The sequence below is a fragment of the Chinchilla lanigera genome, unplaced genomic scaffold, assembly GCF_000276665.1.
Source record: "Chinchilla lanigera isolate Chin_1 unplaced genomic scaffold, ChiLan1.0 scaffold00126, whole genome shotgun sequence".
Taxonomy (NCBI): Eukaryota; Metazoa; Chordata; class Mammalia; order Rodentia; family Chinchillidae; genus Chinchilla; species Chinchilla lanigera.
In genome coordinates, this window is record NW_004955527.1 from 346,050 (window position 1) to 367,294 (window position 21,245).

Genomic DNA, 21,245 nt, shown 5'->3' on the forward strand with positions numbered 1-21,245 from the left:
GCTGAAAAATCCCTGTTGCCCAGGGATGTCATAGCCTGAGGTCCTCGTTGCATGCATGGTGGCGCTGCTTCTGTGCCTGTCATGAAGAGCGTAGCACACGCAGTTATGCGCGGTATATCACACTAGATGAGGAGGAACAAGGGTTACTGAGTTGCGTATCTAGTGTACTTCTGTTATTTTAGAGCATTCTACTTATAAAACAAAGTTTACTGGGAAGGAGTACCCTGCTATGCTGGGAGCCGCTCACACAGCCCTCCTTTACAGCCTTGCTCGGTCACACGAGGCCACCGTGAGTGGCTGGCCTGTACCACCCAGGTTTGTGTAGTACGCTGTGATGTTTGTAGGACGAGAAAATCGCTGGGGCCCTCAGAAGCACCTCGTCTTAAGCAAGGCCAGCTATATCACTTTGGTGGTGGTTTAGAGTGGCTTGGAGGTGGCCAGGCAGGAGTAGACATTTCTTTAGCCCAGGTAGAAGTTGATGGCACCTTTGATCAGGTGCCTTGCATGGGATGGAGGCCAAGGGGTGCCTGGGAGCCCAGGGCCCCCACCCGCTCTTTGCTCTCTGGCTTTCTGGGGTTGCCTGGGCCGGCGCACCGCTCCTAGGCAGGAGGAAAACTCTGTGTGGCCTTTGCAGCTTCAACCTCTGAACCTGCAAGGAGTGGGGACAGGTCTAGGTCTTGGGCTCTGGCTGTGGGGTCCTCTGGAGAAACAGAAGGGGGCACCCCAGATTGTTAGGGAAACTGAGTCCGATGTAGACCCTTCCTTGTGCCTCCTTATGGAGAGCTGAGAGACATCTGCATTCCGGAAAATGGGTACTGAGAACTGGGTGGGCTGGTGCTGCGCTGAGCCTGTGATCTCTGCCTTGCAGCCGTGTGGGTGTTTGGTGACCGCGTGAATGAATGATCAAATGAACGAGGGAGACAGTCCTGCCCACGAGGTCTCCCTAGATAGAGGCCCCAAGCCTTGTGACTTCATCCCGCGTTCACGCAAGGGTGCCCATGTTAAATCAGAATGGCCTGTCAGCAGCAACAACAGCACCGACAACAGAGTTTGCCCCGATCCCTGAGTTACTTCTTATTTCTGGCTGCAGCTGGCTGAGCTGAACTTTGAACGAGTCTGTGGTCTCCTGGCCACGCGAGGGACACAGGGACAGCTGGCTGGGCTCGGGCCTGGAGGCTTTTCAGCAGGGAGAAAGCCTGAGGACACGTGATCCTGAGGTCACGTGGGGCCTCTGCCTGGAGAGGGCAGGAAGGCCTGCAGATTTCTGTTTCTGGCACTGCCTGGGAAGGCCTAGGGGAGGGTGGGTGCCGCTGCATTTTGAGTTGAGGGTGGACTCTGGTGCCAGCTTTATGCCCACAGTGGAGGAGCCCCAGACCGCCCCTGGGGATGTGATCCTGGGTTTGTGGGTTCGTGGGGAAGGAATTCGCCCTCACAGGCTTGGCAGGGCTGGAGGGAGAGGAAAGGCAAGCGCTGTCCATGGTGACCGTGAGTGGTGAGGCTCACATCCCTGTCCGCATTCCTCAGGCGAGGGACAGGCCTCGAGTTGGTAAAGGTGTGCCGAGGTCACCAAGCAGGCATGGTGTCAGTTCCCCACCTGTCCTGTGTGCTGGGATCTGGGACCGAGAGACGGTTTGGGACGGCTTAGTTACTCAGGGTCCTACCTCTGACCTGGAGGTGACATGGTGGCGTCTGACTTGCTGCAGCCCAGCTGCAGGGCCCAGCTCAGATCCCAGCTCCACCCTTCCGATGGCCCCAGGAGGCAGATTCCTGAGAGGCTGTTGAGGCTTGCAGAGCACCTCTGCATTCTTCCCTGGGAGTGTACGCATGTGTTTTGCCTTTTTTTGTTTTTTGAGTCAGATTCTCCCTCCGTTGCAAATTGCCCAGGCTGGGCTTGAATTGGGAGCCTCCTGCCTCAGTCTCCTGGAGTGCCACTGCACCTGGCTAGCATTTCATTTTTAGCTTTAAGTAACCCCAAGACAGGGCCTCACCATTTCACAAAGGATTAGGGGTGACTTCATGGTCATAGCTAGTGGGATGGAGGGCTGGATTGAGCCTAGATTTGTCCCAGTCCTACTTTGCTTCCTCTGGCAAGAGGAAGGGTGGGGCTGAGAAATGTGGCTCTGGCTCCTTTGGGTGTGGTGGGGTGAGGGGCAGTGCCAAGGCCTGGGACAGGAGGGATTGAATGGGGTCCACATGAGACCTTGCCTGACCCCCTGCCTCTCCCTCACCTCAACCCCAAGGACCCTGTCCACCCTTCTGCACACCTGCACTGCTTGGGCTTCCCAGACCTCCTGGGGTCAGAGGTCACCCCCCCTGAGAGGCCCTCCTGTCCAAGGAAGCAGCCCCATCTCCCTCTCAATTATTCATAATCGGCTCATGTAATCTGCATGTTTATTTCCTGACCATGTCCTCCCCAAGGTCAGCGGCTGTCATGGTCAGTGCGTGGCTCTGGGGTCTGGACTGCACCAGAGACTCAGCAGATGCTGGATGCTGGACCTTGCAGAGTGAACTCGGGGCCTGTGTGTGTGGTCCCTGTCCTGTGTCCTCACCCCCGGCCACCCAGTCTGGGCCTTTGAGCCCCAGACTCCTCCTGGAAAAGAAAAAAGGGGCTCCCAACTCTCCCAGCCAGGCGACTTTGTCCTCCTGTTGGGCATAAGCTCACAGATACCAACATCACTCTGAGACCGGTAGTGGGTTTTGGGGCTCGGGAGTCGCCTAGGGCTGCTTTTGAGGTTCTTTCTGCCCTGAGCAAAGAACTGGTCAGGGTAAGTGCGAAAGGTGGTGAGGTTTTACATTTATTACAGGCAGGCAGAGGAACAGGCAATGCAGACTGAGTTTTGGCCGAGTAAGAGTAGAAAGGTAAGTGCAGTCTGCAGGACGAGAGCTGCCACGAGAGAACAGAGGCAAAGGACTCAGTGGCCTCTGTCCTTTTGTGTCTCCCCTGCTCAGGCTGACATTGGGTCTGGGTCGTCCTATCTAAAACCTGCTTGAGTTGTCACGAGAAGTCCCTGTGCGTGGCTTTGGGCCTGTTCTGCTTATGTGTCCTGAGATTTTCGTCAAGAACAGGCCATGCTGCTTCCCAGCCAGTCTGCAGTGCCCTAATCTCCTGCCTCAGGGTCATGATAGAAGGAGATGCCCAAGTCCACTTCATCATTTTCTCCAACAAGCACAAACAAAAACAAGACCACGGTGCCACCCAGAAAGTACCGGACAGCTCTCTCTTGCTAAACGAGGGACTTTGTTTCCAATCAGAATTGTCCCTGCTTTCTGACAGCATCTGACTTCCTGAACCTCCACAGCACCCAGCAGGAGTCCAAATCCTCTAATAGGTTTTTCTAAAGGTGCCTTACGTGAGCTTCCTGTGCGTCCCTGTGGCCTGCATGTTCTCCCTTGCTATAGCCACCAAGAAACACCAAGTGTCCCATGCCTGCTGCTGTTCCCTCATCCCTGCTGAGGCCCATGGGTGTCCTGGTGGCCAGGAGGGAGGCTTTGTCCAGGCTCATGTGCCCCATGGCTCTGGGCAGGCTTTGTGCTCCTTGGCCCTCAGGGGAAGCTGAGGCCTAGAGGGACGTCCATGGTTGGGAAGTGGCAGAACTGGGCCTTCAGCTCTGGAATGACTGACCCCGGAGCCCTCCCACCTAGCATCCCCCAGATGTGTTTGGGGGCTGAGGTCACTAGTGCCTGAGATGGGTGGATTCAAGCAAGGAATTCTTTTTTTTTTGGTTTTTTTCTGGTACCGGGAACCGAACTCACGACCTTGCGCTTGCCAGGCAGGCACTTTTGCCACTGAGCTAAATCCCCAGCCCTCAAGCAAGGAATTCTTAAAATTCCATCCCCAGGGACTGTTGCCAGGCTGGCTGGGTCTTCATGGTTCCGAGAGACTTATCCCTCCCTTTTGTACAACCAGTTTGCAGGTTTGCTGACTCTTGTTTTGGAAAAAATTTTCAGGACACATCAGTAATGGGGCCGGGAAGGGTTTATTAGGCAGATATTTTAGGGTGCACTTGAGAATGGAGTGTATGGAACTGGGAATATTTATGTGTTTTTGGCAGTGGCAACCTGTAGACTTTGATAACTTATAGTTTTGGTCTTGATCTAGTAGGTGGGTGGAGGGATGGCCAATGGACAAGAAGATAATCTTTAGGTATTTTGGGTGGTGGCCTAGTTTACAGGTGGAAGAGTGGTTTACGGTGGATATCTGTGTAGTCTTTTTGCTTTTTTTTTTTTTTTTTTGACACAGGGTCTTGATAAGTAGTTTAGACTGGCTTTAAACTTACTATGTGCCAGGTGTGGTGGCACATACCTGTAATCTCAGCACAGGGAGGCTGAAGCAGGAGGATCACTATGAGTTCAAGGCCAGCCTGGGCTACATGATGAGTTCAAGGCCAGCCTGAACTGCATAGTGAGCTCCTGTCTTAAAAAACAAAAACAAAACAAAACAAAACAAAACAAAACAAAAGCCTCACTATGTAACCTAGGCTGGCCTCAAACTCACAGTGATCCTCCTGCCTCAGCTACCCCAACTACTACATAGTAAGTTCAAGGGTACCCCAGACTGCATAGCAAGACCCTGTCTCAAAAACAAAAACAAGGCTGGACGCAGTCTGTAATCCCAGCACTGGGGTGGCTGAGGCAGGAGGATTACCCTGAGTTTAAGGCCAGCCTGAACTATGAGACCCTGTTGCAAAAACAAAAACCAAACAAAAACAAAAGTACTAGGCTTGTATCCTAAAGCTGCCCTTTTCATTTTTAAATGAAGCCGCATTTTTAATTCTTCATCCTACCAGAACCAGACACTGATTCCCCAAACCAGCCCTCCCGGTCTCCGGGAACAGGGCTCAGGGCAAGCTTTCAAGTTCACAGTGCACATCTTAGACACCCTTGTGCCTCCGGGGTGCGCAGCTCTTGTGCCAGGGGAGCTTAGCCGGTTCCCATTCTGAGACTCGGCTCTGGAACATGCTGCCTTTTCAGCTTGGAGAAAGAAGTAACTTGGGGTGAAGGTGGCATTGTGGGAAATAAAGCAGGAGGAGCTCTGTGTACAGAGCGCTTGCACTGTGTTGCATGGGCGCACGTGGACTGTGGGTTGGGTGAGGTGATTCTCATGTGACACCTTAGAAACAGGCTCAGAGGAGGTGAGTCACACACCCAACAGCACACAGTGGCAGCACCAGGACTGTGGGGTCTTAGGCTCCAGGCCAGTTCCCTCCCCCAGGCCTTGCTCTGGCTTTGGGTTTCAGGCTTCTGGGCCATTCCGGGACACCCAGCAGAGTGGGGCGCTGGGGGCCCGCAGTGGCCACTGCTGACCTGCCTGTCCTTGTTCTGTCCTTGTGCCCAGCCTTCGGTGGAAGCGCACTTCATCCCTGCAGGTGGCCAACGAGCCCATCTTAGCGTTCACGAAGGGCACCCCGGAGCGAGAAGCACTTCAGAAGGTAACCAGGTGGGGTTACCCCAGGGTACAAGGCTTGGAGGGAGACGGTCCCTGAGATACGGCCCTGAACCCGTGGCCCTTGCCCAATTGCCCCTGCCTGAGCCCCGGGAGGCAGCGTGGGGCTGGGCGGGCTGCGGTTGGGAGCCCTTGAACCTGCAGCAGCGGGGGGCAGTGAGGTGACCTCTCAGGGCAGGTCAGAGGTCATGTGCACAGATGCTTTATACTAAAGTAATTTTCCAGTTGATAACCAGGAATTAAACAAATCACAGGATTTCGTGTAAGTTTCAGGTGTAGTGTTTTATCTTCCGGTGCTGGGGAGACCAGGCAGCGCCGCCCCTGTGAGGGAGGCCTGACGGTCCTGCAGGGAGACTGAGGCAGGAGAAATTCCTTGGTGAGGTGGGGGCGCACACATCCTCCTGAGACCCCCGGCCCGTCCTGGCCTCCTCCGTGACGTCCCGCCCGGGCTACTCCATGTGCAGACCCCTCCTCAGGGTTTTAGACCAGAGGCAGAGTGGCAGAAGTGCTCATTCACGCTCTGGTCCTTCTCCCCAGGCCTTGAAGGATCTGCAGGGCCGGACAGAAGCCATCCCATGTGTGGTGGGCGATGAGGAGGTGTGGACATCGGACGTGCGGTACCAGGTGTCGGTAAGTCCTCCAGGAGGACGCCGTGTCTCCCGGCGCCTGGGTCTGGCCCTCCGGTGACTGAGAAGCACGGAGCCTGTGCCTGCCTCCCAGCCCATGAGTGCTGTGGACACACAAGACTTGCAGGCTAAAGGCAGTGTACCCAGTCACATGCGTGCCTGTCCACGGGTGAGGTGGCAGTGGCGGTGGAGGCACACACGGCATCTGCCCTTCTCCCTGCTGGATTCCACGGGGCGCTGGAAGTGGGGAGCAGAGGGCTGGGCCCCCGAGCCCACCTTTGGCATACGCTGCTGCAGGTGGCCCGGAAAGTCGGACTGTAATTTGAGGAGAGGGAAGTGTTGGCCCCTTTGCAAATGGGGTTCTCATCTGGCTCTGTCTGCATGGACCCTGGGGCCAGCGTGTGCTGTACCTGGCCCAGAGAATTTCCACCCATGATCCCTCCTGGTCCTGCTCTCCAGGCTGCGCATGTGGGGTTCAGTGCCTGTTTCCCAGACAGGAGCCCTGGAGAGGGGGCCGTGAGCTTGTGCAAGGCTCAGGGCCAGCAGGCCCCTGAGCTGGGATTTGCCCGTGTCTGCCCACAGACTCCACACTTTCCCTCAGAGATGGTGGTCTGTGGTCCCTGCCTCCCGCCTGGACTGTGACCCAGACACCACGCGGGGAGGGCATCTCGTGAAAACACCATGCGGGGCTCGTGTCTCACTGTGCAGAGGTGCTTAGTGACCTCCAGGCGGGAGGAGCCAGTGTGGGAGCCACTGGAGAAGGCTTTGGGGAAGTGAGAGGGGTGAGTGTGTCCAGGACCTACCTGGACAGCAGCTCGGAGCTCGGCCCGTCCCCACCTGTCCTGGCACCTCCGTCCTGGCAGTGAGACCACTCTGCTCTCTTTCCAGCCATTTAACCACGGATGTAAGGTCGCCAAGTTCTGTTACGCAGACAAGGTGAGTCCCGCTGCTGGCGCGGGAGGACTGCAGCCACCGCTTCTCTCTGGTGCTCAGGGGTAGATTCTCCGGGCAGCCTGACAGGCCCAGGCATGTGAAGGTGAACTCCAGCCAGATGAGTGCTGCCTTGGGCAGGGCTGGGCTGTGTGCCATGCCCCCCTCGGTGGGGCAGACTTTGGTCTAGGGAGTGAGTGTCCTCTGGAAAGCTCGGCAGTTGGAAGCTCGATGAAAGCCAGGCAGGGGGTGGGGTGGCCTGCGGCAGGGTCTGGGGGCCGTGCCATGTGGCGGTGAGGGCAGTTGGTGCCTGGTGTGTCAGTAGCCCGTGTGTGATTCAGACTGCGGTTCTGACCTCATGCCTGGAGCCTCTGGGCAGTGGGTTCAGGGCCCCTGGGCCCCGGGGATAGGTTGGGGCCTTGATTAGATCTTTAGAGACTGGAGCAATACCTGCTGGCCAGCCCGGCAGTCACTTGGGCCTCAGACTGACCCCAGGATGTGGTCTGAGCCGGGAGCTGCCCAGCCAGCCGTGGGACGGGCCATACACAGCTCTGGGGACAAGGGGCTGCGGGCCGGGGACCAGGGTCTTCCCGTGCAGAGTGGCTTCCCCGCTCCCCCTCCCTACCCCCTTCCCTGGGCCATTCTGTTGCAAGAGGCAGCCTGACCACTACTTCCTTTCCCATCAGGCCCTGCTCAACAAGGCCATCGAGGCTGCCTTGGCTGCCAGGAAAGAATGGGACCTGAAACCTGTCGCAGACCGGGCCCAGGTCTTCTTGAAGGCAGCAGACATACTGAGCGGGCCGCGCAGGGCCGAGATCCTTGCCAAGACCATGGTGGGCCAGGTGAGTCGCACACTATGCCTCTGTTAGCACACGCTGGCCAGCAGCCTCTGGCCACTGGGTCCTACTGGAGACCCAGGGATGTATGCAGGGACAGGGCCTGGAGACAGGACGAGGGACAGAAATAATCAGACAGGCTATGCTGCGCCAAGTCCTGTCCCTCCTCTTTACCTCCTCTGTCTCTGCCCTGGGCCACCTGTTCTGGACGGCAGTGACTGACCCCAGGAAGTCTCTGATTCCTGGGTCCATCAGCCCCCGGCGCCCTCAGAGCAGGTTGTCCGTGGCTTGTAGGTCCCCGAGGTCCTTCCGTCGCTGAGAGGTGAGTCCCACACCCTCAGCCTGACCCAGGCCTCCTGTCCAACCTCTGCCCACTGCCACTTGCTCTGTGTCCCTGCCAGGCTGCCCTGTCCACGGTGTCACTAAAGAGACTCCCTGGACCCTGTGGCATCTTCTCTGCCTCTGCCACTGCCCAGTGTCCCCTCACTGGAGTGAGTTCTTAGCGACTGCTCCAGCCTTCTGGCTCCTCCTCCTGATGCTTCCAGAACCTTCCTGGGACACAAGGGTTCATTCTGCGCTGTTCCCCAGAGCTTGCTGTTCGGAGTCACAGCTCCAGTCGCACCAGGGTGTGCTGAGTTCTTACGTTTTCATTTGTCTTTTTGGTTTTTTTGAGACTGTGTCCCACAGCATTCCAGACATAAGTGTTCTCCTGCTAGTGTGTGTGTGTGTGTGTGTGTGTCTGTCTGTCTATCTGTGTGTTTGTGTGTCTGTGTGTGTCTGTGTCTGCCGCTTCCGGTGTCTTCAGGGAGCTCCGGAAACCCATGAGAAGATTCTTGAGTGAATGTGTAGCCAGCGAGAGTGTTGCTGCCCACACAGTGCGCTGGGAAAGGAGCCAAGGGGGAGAGGGTCAATTTCACCAACTCCCGAAACTGAACCTTGGGGTGCCACCCACCTGGTTCCCTAGGGGCAGATTACAGAAGCCAGATCCAGGCTGCCCATTTGCTCCCGCCTGCTCCCCTGTTCCCGTGCCGGGAGCGCCCTCTGCTGCACAGAGGTGGGATGACAGCTCCACACCCGCCCAGGTCATCCAGCCGGTCCCCTGCTCAGGCTGGGTCAGCCTTCCGCAGGTTTCCGGTCCACGGGGGCCCGGCTCTGTGTTTGCCGTGAGGAAAAGGCCACCACACCAGGAGGTTCTTCTGTTGCCGCTGAGCCCAGCCCTGTGTTGCAGGGCAAGACAGTGATCCAAGCCGAGGTCGACGCTGCGGCTGAGCTCATCGACTTCTTCCGATTCAACGCCCAGTTTGCAATGGAACTGGAGGGGGAGCAGCCCATCAGCGTGCCTCCCAGCACCAACCGCGTGGTGTACCGGGGGCTGGAGGTACCACGCGCAGATGGAGGGGGTGGTGGGTGGTGGCGGGGGCTGCAGGAAGCCCCGGGCTCGGCCTCACCACCTCTCCTGTCTCCAGGGCTTCGTGGCAGCCATTTCACCTTTTAACTTCACTGCAATTGGTGGCAACCTGTCAGGGGCGCCGGCCTTGATGGTAAGGGGGACAGCGAGATGACAGCCCACCTGCAGCTTGTCACACGCCCCGACCCGGCAGACAGAGGCCGGCAGGGCTGATTGTGAGCTTGGGGCGTGGATAGGCTTTGGGTTCTGGTGCTTACTCTGCATCTCAGCCTTGTCCCTTGCTGAGTGACCTCAGGCAGACTTCTCGGAGACACTGTCCTCATCTGCAAAGTGGGAGCAGTGGGGAGTCCGTTAGAGGGTTGGGTGAGGCCTGGCCCAGAGCGCTCACCCCGCAGGGCCTGCTGCCGCCAGCGGCACTCGTGAGGAGGTGCGCTCCTTTACTTCTCCCAGCAGCCGCGAGCGGAAAGGCTGCGATGATGTGTCTTTGGCTCATGACAAAGCTGATGCGCAGTGGTGACTTACTTGTCAAGGCCACATGGCTGGTGGATGATGGAACAGGTTTGGGCTTAGTCTGTCTGAGGGCCGGTGGCGTTGCAGTTATTGGGCCCCGTTGCCGTTATCCGAGTGGAGTGGAGGTGGCTGTCCTAATTTGAGGTCCCCGCAGACAGCCTGGGCAGGGCAGGGCAGGGCTGACATCGTGCTTGGGAGGTCTGGCCTCCAGGCAGGCAGCCGGATGCTGAAGCTCATGCATGTGTGCGCCGTGCGTGCATGCAGGGTGTTTGCAGATCCTCGGCATTTGGGTCTGCAGGGTGCACACACAGGTCCTTGTGTGCCTGAGGTGCACTGACCCTGGACACCTGGAGAGAGCCTGCCAGCAGCCATACCCAGGTAGCGCCTGGAGCCGCAGAGAACAGATCTGCCTGGGGGCCAGGGCAGGATGAGTGGACGCAGGCTGTGGAGGAGGGGAGCCCTGGCCAAGCAGGGACTGGGGCTTCTGGAGCACAGCATAGACCCTTGCAGAGCAGGGCTAGGTGGGGGACATCCTGGCTCGGTGAGGGATGACCATGCTGTTGGGGGCTGGGGGTCAGGGCCAGAGGCTCCCAGCTGTGTGAATCATGGCCACACTTCCAGGGCAACGTGGTCCTGTGGAAGCCCAGTGACACCGCCATGCTGGCCAGCTACACTGTGTACCGCGTCCTCCGGGAGGCTGGCCTGCCCCCCAACATCATCCAGTTCGTACCAGCTGATGGGCCCGTATTTGGGGACACCGTCACCAGTTCGGAGCACCTCTGCGGCATCAACTTCACAGGCAGCGTGCCGTAAGTCCTGGGTGTAGGGCGTGGTGGCCACGGAGGGGAAGTTCACTGGCAGCCGCCCTGTCTCCTGCCATCTGCCCAGGGTTCAGGCTGTACCCAGATGCCACATGCTGGCCATGCCCACCTCTCGCTGTGTGGCCAGGGGCCTGCCACCCCACCTCTCCGAGCCTCCTTTCCCCACCTGTCCAGTGGGAACAGTGATCTCTACCTTACCTGGTGTTTGTAAAGATCAAATGGGGAGCTGTGCTGGCTGGAAGCAGCCTCTGGTTTTGGGGCGTCTTGATTTCGCTGTCACTGGGGGATCGGAATTGGAGGAGGAGTCAGGTAGGCTTCTTGGAGGAGGCGGTGTCTCAGTGTCTAAGTTCACCAGGCCGCGGGGAGGGGGGAGGTATTCTGGGAGACGGAAGGGCCAGAGGGCAAAGCGCACGGATGACTTCCGTGGTGTCTCTTGTCCCTGTCCGTGTGGCTGGAGCGTGGAGTTCTGGGGCCACAGGACGGGAGGGTGATGGCGGGGAGCAGGGAGATGAGGCGGAGGCAGGCATGGTCTCCACTGTCCCCCCCGACCCCGGTTGTGTGCGGCCCTGGGCTCCTGCTGACACTGGAAGTGAGTGAGCACCGAGGGCAAGGTCCTTGCTGTCCGTCCCACCTCTCCAGTGGCCCTGGACTTTATTCTGAAGTTGACGGGAGCCACAGAATGTTTTAGACAGCAGGGGTGGCGTAAGCAGAGTCGAATCTCCAGCCAAGTTTGCAGATAATGGTCTTTAGGTTGCACCTGGCAGTGGCTCTATCTCGTTTCTTTGGGTTTCAATAGTGATGGCCCAACCTTGTGTCACTGGAGCGATTTCATATAAAGATCCCAATGCTGGCTCCTCCGAGAACCCAGATGCTCCGGTGCCCCCAGGCCTGCACTTTCGCTTGGCACCATGGGCTGATGATGGCTTTCCCTGCCTGGCACCTGCAGGCCTCCGCCTTGGCACCTTTGTCCTAGATGGTCACTCTCGGGGGGCGCTCTGCGGCAGGAAGCGGGAGGCGTGGGCACCCCACGAGAGACGGTGGCCCCGATCCAGGGATGGGACAGCAGGGATGCAGCGGGCAGAGCTGGTGAACATGGCAGGGAGGTGCGTGGCCAGCGCCTGTTCACAGGCCGGGGTGGGGAAGGACAGGTGAGAACAAGTGCCCAGGCTGGGGGCGGACGGGGCATTGCTCCCAGGCGGGTACCGGGTGAGCCAGCTTGGAGGAAGAAGAGTGTGGCTGCAGGCGTGCAGGTGTGCAGGTGTGCAGCTTGGGTCCTTCTGGTTCTGCTGGGACACCTTCAGTGGCTGCTTCTCACGCCCTCTCTCGGCCTCAGGCCCCCCACCCCCTCCCGCCCCTCGGGTTGCCGTGAGAATCGCTGAGGAGGGCTGTTTTCCAGCCCCTGGCCCCGAGTGCCTGCCTATCAGCGGGCGGAGCGGGCCTGGTCCCCGCTTCCACGCTCTGCTGAGCGGTGGTGGTGGCGTAAAGGTAGGAAAGTCATAAATTAGTATTAGCTGCTGTGTCATGGGCTCCGGGGTGATTAGCATTTTTATTGTTTTGCGGGGCTGAGGTCGGTCACAGTGGGAGCCTGATGAGGAGGCAGCAGCTTGGGGCTGGGGCTGAAGCGCGCTCGCCCGGGATGCTCCTCAGTTTGGCCTCTTGGGCCCGGGTGCCTGGGCGGTGGGGCCAGGGTTGTCCCTGTACCTGGTAGTGTGTTTTCCCTGTCAGGCACCCCGAGTGTGCCCCACATAGCCTCGGCTCTGGACTCACGTTGGAGCCCACACAGCACAGCCCTGCCTCATTGGGCTTGTTCTCCAAGTCCTAGGTGAAGTTCAGAATTTGAGGCTCAGAGAGGTTAAGTAATGAGGCTAAGGTCACACAGCCCTGCATATCAGAGTCAGGACAGAATCCAGCACTTTCAGGTTTCAAAGCCTCGACCTTCTTGGCACCAACTTGCCTCCTAGCTACCCCTACTACCCGGTCCCCCTCCACCCCTGTGACCCCTGCTCACCCCCTGCTGGGCTGCAGACTTCTACCCCTCCCCTGACTTCTCAGCGCCTTCCTCTGTGGGGCCTGTTCCCCACCCCGCGACCCTCACCCCACCATGGCCGAGCCCAGCTCCTCACCCCTCCTTGTCCTGTGGTTGCAGCACCTTCAAACACCTGTGGAAGCAGGTGGCGCAGAACCTGGACCGGTTCCGTACCTTCCCGCGCCTGGCTGGAGGTAAGAGCGCCCACCCCCCATCCTCCGGTTCTAGGAACGAGAAGAGGAGCTGGAGGTGAGGGTGCCTCCAGCCAAGAGGGGGGAGGGTCCTGGGTCCCCGCGCTGCCTGGTAGCACTTTCTGCAGTGATGGAGCGTTGTGCATCTGCCTCTCCAGTACCCTCGCTGCTTGTGACCGAGGGACCGTGGTGTCTTTGATTGTGGTAGATGCCCGCAAGCCACGTGTGGGACACTCTTCGGGAAAGTGCTGAGACCTAGAGGGAAGGGCCGCCCGGGTCACACGGCACATTGGCAGCCGAGCTGGGATTGGAGGCTTATGGGGTGTCGGAGGGAGAGGGCACAGGGTCAGCCGCAGCTTCTCCAGCTTCCAGTCTCTCCCGGCACCGTCCAAGCCTTGTGAGGTTAACCGGGAGCCCCCGGAGTGAGGGACTCAGGTTTCTGTTCCCAGGGCCTCCTTCCCTCGGCCTCCCGGGAGGAAGTTACACCACCTGGCCTGGGGTGTGTGGCTTCGTCTTTCTGCCTCAGTTTTCTTGTCTGTGGAACAGGAGTAACGGCAGCTCTAGCTGTGAGGCCGCAGGGGGTCGTGGCATAAAACACTTCTTAGGAAGCCGGGCAGGTGGCGAGTGGTGTTAGCTGGTGTTCCACTGAGCCACGAAGCCAAGCAGAAGGGTGTGGTGGCCTGCCGCTGATGACCTCTGACGCCCCTCACCCTTCCTGGCTTCCGTTTCCTTATCTGTGATCTGTGAAGCTGGCACCAGACCCGGGGCGCCATGGGCGGTGCGGGCAGTGGCTTGGGCTGCGGTGCAGCCGGGCGGCGAGCGGGGGGCGGGGGGAGCCCCCGGTCATTCGTTCCTGTCCCGTTCCCCGCAGAGTGCGGCGGGAAGAACTTCCACTTCGTGCACCACTCGGCCGACGTGGACAGCGTGGTGAGCGGGACGCTCCGCTCGGCCTTCGAGTACGGTGGCCAGAAGTGCTCCGCCTGCTCGCGCCTCTACGTGCCCAGCTCGCTGTGGCCGCAGATCAAAGGGCGGCTGCTGGAGGAGCACAGCAGGATCAAAGTGGGCGATGTGAGCGGCCCAGCGGGTGGCTGATGGGATTGGGGCTGGGCTGTCAGAGTGCAGGGGGGAGGGACGTGGGAGGACGCGTGGGGGCAGGCGTGTGGCGGGGGCTCCCTCCCTCCCTCCGGCCGCAGCAGCTCACCTCGCCTGGGTTCTCCCTCCCTTGCCTGCAGCCCACGGAGGATTTCGGGACCTTCTTCTCCGCCGTGATTGATGCCAAGGTATGGGCAGGAAGCAGGGCGTTCCTGGGGGCGCTAAGCCCAGGGTCGGGAGGAGGAAGACATTCCAGGGGCTCTGACTTGCAGGGAGGCACTCAACCCTGCTGCTCTGAGCAAGGCAGCTCAGGAGCCAGGCGTACACCTCCCTGCACGGGTGCATAGGCAGGCCCACCCGTGTGCTCACATGCACCTAAGTACACATGCACACGTGTGTGCATATCCCTGAGCGCGGCCATGCAGATCTGTGTAGCATACATAGACCTACACAGTTACCTGTGTGTTTACAAGTGACCTCTGTCGTTCTACCCTGCATTCACACACGCACGCGCGCACATACACCCAGACGCAGGTCCATCCTCGTAGGTCCATCCCCGTCTCTGCCGTGGCTCAGCCGGAGCCAGCCCTCCCCCACCGCTCTGCCCCTGTTCCAGAACACCGGCCCCTTGGGCACAGATGTTTGGGGGTTTGGGGGTGGAGGAGGCTGCTGCGGGGAGCCCCCAGCCTGTCTGACACTCGCCACCCGCTGCAGTCCTTCGCACGCATCAAGAAGTGGCTGGAGCACGCGCGCTCCTCACCCAGCCTCAGCATCCTGGCCGGGGGCAAGTGCGACGACTCCGTGGGCTACTACGTGGAGCCCTGCATCGTGGAGAGCAAGGACCCTCGGGAGCCCATCATGAAGGAGGTAACCAGGGCTGGCTGCCGGGGCCCGGGCCAGGACCCTCTCGAGAGCAGCACACGCAGGGCACAGGGAGGTGTTTGCCTCTCCGCTGCTCCATTTCACAGAGGAGAGACAGGTCCTGAAGGGAACCTTTCACACCGGGGCAGAGCCGCGCCAGGACTTCAGCCCCAGCCTCCCTATCTAAATCCTGTGCTCTGTCCTTGTCACTGCCGGCCCCGCCCGGGTCCTAGCCCTGCTACTCATGGCCACGCACGGCCACACCAGCAACTGTGGCAACTGATTGCGGTAGCAATGGTGGCAGCTTTCCCCCTGTGGGCCGGCCGCAGCTGGCATCGGCTGAGACCAGGTGGTGTTACCACTCCAATTTGATGGAGACTGAGGCTCTGAGAGGCTGAGGCACTTGCCCAGCACATAAATGCGGGGCTGGATTCTTTCCCTGGCCCTTGAGGGCAGAGGGGACCGTGAGGAGGCAATTCCGGCACCAGCTGTTGCCAGGAGCCTCCTGTCTCCAAGGCCCCGGCCCGTTTCCTCTCCAGGGCCGGGTTCGGCAAGGAGGCCAGGGCATGCTGGATCTTCTGCCAGGTGGGAGTGGGCAGGGCAGGAAGCCATGTATCCCGCTGTTCCCGGGGAACCCCGGAGGAAGCAGCCCCTGGCTGAGGTGTGGACAGAGGCCCCAGGATGGGGAGAGGGAAGCAGAGTGGGGACTTGGGGACGCTGAGCATTGCTTCTCTTAGGAGATCTTCGGGCCTGTGCTCACCGTCTATGTCTACCCAGACGACAGGTACAGGGAGACGCTGCAGCTTGTCGACAGCACCACCAGCTATGGCCTCACGGGGGCAGTGTTCGCCCAGGATAAGTGAGTGGGCCCCAGCCCCACAGCCTTCATCCCTATGGCCTATCTCTGTTCCCAGCCTGTCCTCTTCTCCCGGGGATGGTTCCTGATATGGATGCCCCCTCTTTCTCTTTTCTCTCGGTTCCCCTTCAGCCTGGACAGGCAGGCAGGTGGCCCAGCAAGGTGCACATAGCCCTGGGCTCTTGATTAGAAGTACAGGCTACTGGGCTAGGGAGCTTTTGAGCAGCTCCCCCAGAGCCAATGGAGCCCCAGTGAGCCAGGTGGCGCCCCCATGCTGCAGAGCAGAAGTGAGGCGCCTGACCCCGTCTGCCCTTTCTGACCTCAGAGTGGGCGTGTGGTAGAAATGTGGCAGCCTCTCCCCTGAGAGACTCTGTAACTCCCCAGGGACTAAGTAACCCACCCAGGGCCCACTGCCAGCAGCTGGCCAGTGTCATTTGCCCCACGCATGGCCCCCGTGCTTAACCTGGAAAGCCGGTGCAGCTGAGCAGGGCGTTCGAGGTTGGACCCAGGACAGAAAGGACATACAGGTTGGGTGCCCTCTTACTGGTGACTCCTCTTATAGGGGCTTTGTCCAGGAAGCTACAAAGATGCTGAGAAACGCTGCAGGCAACTTCTACATCAACGACAAGTCCACTGGCTCGGTGGTGGGCCAGCAGCCCTTCGGAGGATCCCGAGCCTCTGGTGAGCAGGTCTCCCTTCTTGTGTCCTTGGCAAGAGACCCCAGAACCTTTATCTCAAGGGTGTTAAACAGAAACGGCGCCAGGCACCAACCAAGCTCTCACTGGGCCTGGCGAGCATGAACAAAAGTGCCTTCCTTCTTCCCATTTTACAGAAAAGAAAACTGAGGTGCAGGGATTGTAATTTTGGCTCCAGCACCTACACTGTACTGCTGTGCTCGAGATCACTGAAGTCCTGTGCCCTCTGTTTCACAAATGGGGAAACAGGCCCAGAAGGGACGGTGACTTGTCAAAGGGTGCTGCTTCCTTGCATCAGAGCCAGGGCTGAGCCCAGTGTGTGGGGTTCCGTGGTTCTCGGCAGAATTCTCCTCGGGGTCCTGTGGTTGCCCTCGGCTCTGACACCAGCTGCCCAGGCTAGAAGAAACCCCAGGTTCGGGGTGCAGCCCCACAAGATGCCCCCCACTTCGGATGCCCGTCACAAGCCGAGGGTTCTCCACACTTCTGCCCTACTTGGCTACAGAACCGACTCCCATGCACACCTCTTCACGTTTTGTAAATTGCCAGAACTGCTTATAGCTCCCAGAGAGCGCTGACTTGCTGTTACTGATTTAGTATGAAAGATAAATAGCTTTATATTTAGAATTTCTTTCCTTTAATTTTTAAAACTGACACATAGGCACGAGAGTGGTACATGTTAATGGGGTACCATGTGATTCTGGTTTTGGGGTTTTTTTTTGTCTTTTCTTCCGGTACCAGGAATCAAACTCACGACCTTGCGTTTGCCAGGCAGGCACTTTGCCGCTGAGCTAAATCCCCAGCCCTGAGCTAAATCCCCAGCCCCCATGTGATTCTGCTACATGTGCACATTGTGTCATTTTCAACTCAAATCTGTCTTTTCAAACACTTATTGCTTTATGGTGAAAAAAATTCAAAATCCTTCCGTCTAGCTTTTTGAAATACATAGAACACAGGAGTTACCTGCAGTCACCCTACCACGCAATAGCACACCAGAGCATCTTGCTGCTACTAAACATAACCTAGTATCCATTTCCCCACCTCTCTATCCCACCCATTCTACTCTCAGCTTGTAAAGCTGAACTATTTTAGATGAGAAGATTGATTTTATTTTGAGACAGGGTCTTGCTATGCAGTTCAGGCTGGCCTCGAACTCATTTGATCCTCTTGCATCAGCCTCCTGAGTGCTGGGATTATAGGTGTGCGCCACCACGCCCGATTAAGCTGAACTGTCTTAGATTGCACATGTGAATGAGATCGTACGGTACTTGTCTTTCTGTGCCTGGCTTATTTCATTTAGCATAATGATCTCTAGTTTCATCTGCATTGTTATAAATGACAGGGTTTCCATCTTTTTTATGGCTGAATAGTATTCCACTGCATATATGTACCGCATTTTCTGTGTCCATTTATCAGTTGATGAATGCTGAGGTTACTTCCTTTTCCTGGCTGCTGTGCAACAGTGAGCGTGAGAGTGCAGGTGTCTCTGATGCACTGATTTCATTTCCTTTGGATACATATGGAGTAGTGGGAGTGCTGATTGGATCATAGTTCTGTCTTTAATATTGTTTTCCACGATGTCTGTGCTAAATTACTTTCCCGCCAACAGTACGCCAACATTCCCTTTTTGCTACATCCTTATCAGCTCTGGTGATCATGTGTCCTTTTGATTTTAGCCACTTTTACTGGAGTGAGCAGGTATCTAACAGTGGTTTGGAGTTACACTTCCTTAATTATTAGTGACGTTGAGCACTTTTTTCACATACCTATTGGTCTTTAGTATATCTTCTTTTGAAAAATGTCTATTTAGGTTAATTGTTCCTTTTTAAATTGTTTTTTTTTTTAGTTCCATATATACTCTAGATATTAACTCCTTGTCAGATGTATTGTTTGCAGATTTTCTGCTTTTGATTCTTCTTTTTTTCTTTTTGGAACTGGGAATAGAACTCAGGACCTTCCGCTTGCCAGGCAGGTGCTTGTGCCACTGAGCTATACCCCCGGCTTGCAGATTTTTTTTTGTTGTTGATGAACTGTTTTGTTTTGGTATCAGAGTAATGTTGGCTTTGGGAAATGTGTGGAAGAATTCTGTTCTCTTCGTTTTTTTGGAATAATTAGACAAGAATTGGTATCACTGTTGGTTGATTCTTTTGGTTTTCTTTTCTTTTCTTTTTTTTTTTTTGGTTTTTCTCCGGTACCGGGAACCGAACTCACGACCTTGCGCTTGCCAGGCAGGCGCTTTGCCACTGAGCTAAATCCCCAGCCCCTTGGTTTTCTTTTCAATCTGATGTTCATTTCCTTTGTGCAGAAGCTTTTTAGTTCACTTACTTGTCTGTCCTATTTGAGACATGTGAACAGCATTGATTCTTCCAGCCGTGGACATAGAGTGTTTGTCTTTTATTGAGCACATCCCTGTTCTCTTTAACTTCTTTCATCAAGGTTTTATAGTTTTCATTGTAGAGATCTTTTATCTCCATGGTTAAATTTTTTCCTAGGTAATAAAAAATTTTTGTAGCTATTATGAATGGGATTGATTGTATAATTTCTATTTTAGGTAATTTTTTATGGGTCTATAGTAATGCTACTGATTTTTGTATGTCAGCTTTGTATTCTGCAGCTTCATGAAGTCATGAAGTTTATTAGTTTTAACACTTTTTTGGTAGTCGTTGGGGTTTTCTTTTTTTTTTTTTTTTTTTTTTTTCTTTGTCTTTTTGAGAGAGGGTCTTGCTATGCATTTCAGGCTGGCCTTGAGCTCACTTTGTAGCCTAGGCTGGCCTCGAACTCGCAACGAACCCCCTGCCTCAGCCTCCTTAGTGCTGGGATTATTGTGTGTGCCACCATGCCTGGCTGGTATATAGTTTCTTGTAATACTCTGTAATGACCCTTTGTATTTCCGTGGTATCAGTTATAATGTCTCTCTTCATGTTTCTGATTTTGAATCTGTTCTCCCCTTTTTTCCTTAGTCTAGCTATGGGTTTGTCAGTTCTCTTTATCTTTTTAAAAAGCCATCATTTGGTTCTGTTGATCTTTTATATATTTTTGAGTCTCTATTCCATTTATTTCTGTTCTGATGATCATTTTTTTTCCTCCTGCAAGTTTGGGGCTTGGTTTATTCTTGTTTTTCTTCAGCTCCTTGAACTTCACTGATTGTTTGAGACCTCTCTACTTGTTTGATGTAGGGATGGATTGGTGAACTATAGTAATAGTTCCCTACTATTACTATATTGGAATCTATTTTTGACCTTCCTGTACCTGGATATTTATATCCTTCTCTGGTGTAAAATTTCCTCATAGTCCTGTGTTTGCTGTGTCCCAGAGGTTTTAGTGCATTGTGTCCCCCTTTTCAGTTGTTCCAAGACATTTTTAACTTTCTTTTTGAGTTCTTTCTTGATTCATTGGTTGTTTGTAGAAAAGTTGTCTGATTTCTATGTATTTTTATAGTTGCAAAATTTTTCTGATTATTGATTTCTAGTTTTATTGCATTGTATTTAGACAGAGATACTTCGTATGATTTCAATTTTAAAAATACTTGTGGGCTAGAGATATAAATGAGTAGTAGAGTGGATGCTTAGCTTGCACAAGCCCCTGGGTCTGAGCACCACACACAGTTCTTTTTTTTCTTGAAACTGGTTTGATGACCTATTTCCATGTGCTGATGAGAAGGATATTCATTCTGCAGTTGCTGGATGGAATGTTCTGTAGATGTCTGTCAGGTCCCTAAGGTACAGTTTCACTCTGTTCTTTGTTGATTTTGTGTCTGGATGATCTGTCCATTGATAAAAGTGTATGTTAAAAGTTCTCTACTATTACTGTATTGGAATCTGTCTCTCCTATTAGATCTATTAATTTTCAATTTGTATATTTAGGTGCTCTGATATTGATTGCATATATATATTTAGAATTGTTATTTCTTTTTGCTGACTTGACGTTTTTGTCACTATATAATATCTTTTTTTGTTTCTCTTTGTGCCTTCAAAGTCTGTTTTACCTAATATAAGTATGGCTACTCCTGCATCTTTTGGGCTCCATTTGCATGGAATATCTAATCTATACCTTCACTTTTATTTTGCATGTATTCTTAACAGTGAGGGTTTTTTTTTTTGTACTGGAAATTGAACTCAGGACCTTGTGCTTGCCAGGCAGGTGCTTGTGCTGCTGAGCTATATCCCTGGCCTGATGTGAGTTGTTTTTTTTTTTGTCTTTTTTGAAACAGGGTCTGTATGCAGTTCAGGCTGGCCTTGAGCTCACTCTATAGCCCAGGCTGGCCTCAAACTCGCAATGATCCTCCTGCCTCAGCCTCCCGAGTGCTAGAATTACAGGTGTGTGCCATCACACCGGCCTGATGTGAGTTTCTTATAAGCAGGATCTTCTGCTTGCAAGGCAGGTGCTTGTGCCGCTGAGCTATACCCCCGGCTTGCAGATTTTTTGGGTCTTTTTAAATCCATTCGGTCATTCTATCTTTTAATTGGAGAATTTAATTAATTTATAATTAGTGTGATTATCTATTAGTATGGTCTTGTAGCCATTTTGAAATTTGGTTTCTACCTTTATTATGACTCTCTTGGCCTGTCAGATTTCTGTTGCGAAGTCTGCCGTTGAGGAAATTGGGACATGCTTATTTCTTTCCTCTTGCAGTCTTGAGACTCTTCTCTTTATCTTTCACCGTTGAAAACTTGATTATAGTATATCTTGGGGTAGACTTGCTTAAGTTAAATCTAACTGGTGACTTTTGACCTTCCTGTACCTGGATATTTGTATCCCTCTCTAGGTTTTGGGAAGTTTTCTGTGATTATCTCTTTCTACCCCTTCGGTATTCTCAAGGTCTTCTTGAATCCCAATAATGGGGTAACAGGATTTTTTATTTTTTAATTTTATTTTATTTTATTTTTTTGTCTTTGTGAGACAGGGTCTCTCTATGCAGTTCAGGCTAGCCTCGAACTCGCAATGATCCTCCTG

At 54.9% G+C, this 21,245-nt stretch overlaps 1 protein-coding gene across 1 annotated transcript in view; it reads left to right on the forward strand.

The window, feature by feature from the left end:
- The window catches only part of Aldh4a1 (aldehyde dehydrogenase 4 family, member A1), a 30,936-nt gene that overhangs the window by 7,457 nt on the left and 2,234 nt on the right, over positions 1 to 21,245 (forward strand). Inside the window, exons 2-14 of the mRNA XM_005409797.2 lie at positions 5,336 to 5,429; positions 5,981 to 6,073; positions 6,958 to 7,005; positions 7,686 to 7,841; positions 9,064 to 9,213; positions 9,302 to 9,376; positions 10,375 to 10,562; positions 12,721 to 12,794; positions 13,663 to 13,859; positions 14,024 to 14,071; positions 14,598 to 14,750; positions 15,482 to 15,603; positions 16,163 to 16,281. Coding sequence (XP_005409854.1) covers positions 5,336 to 5,429; positions 5,981 to 6,073; positions 6,958 to 7,005; positions 7,686 to 7,841; positions 9,064 to 9,213; positions 9,302 to 9,376; positions 10,375 to 10,562; positions 12,721 to 12,794; positions 13,663 to 13,859; positions 14,024 to 14,071; positions 14,598 to 14,750; positions 15,482 to 15,603; positions 16,163 to 16,281 — 1,517 coding nt within the window. The remainder of the gene's footprint in view (positions 1 to 5,335; positions 5,430 to 5,980; positions 6,074 to 6,957; positions 7,006 to 7,685; positions 7,842 to 9,063; positions 9,214 to 9,301; positions 9,377 to 10,374; positions 10,563 to 12,720; positions 12,795 to 13,662; positions 13,860 to 14,023; positions 14,072 to 14,597; positions 14,751 to 15,481; positions 15,604 to 16,162; positions 16,282 to 21,245) is intronic.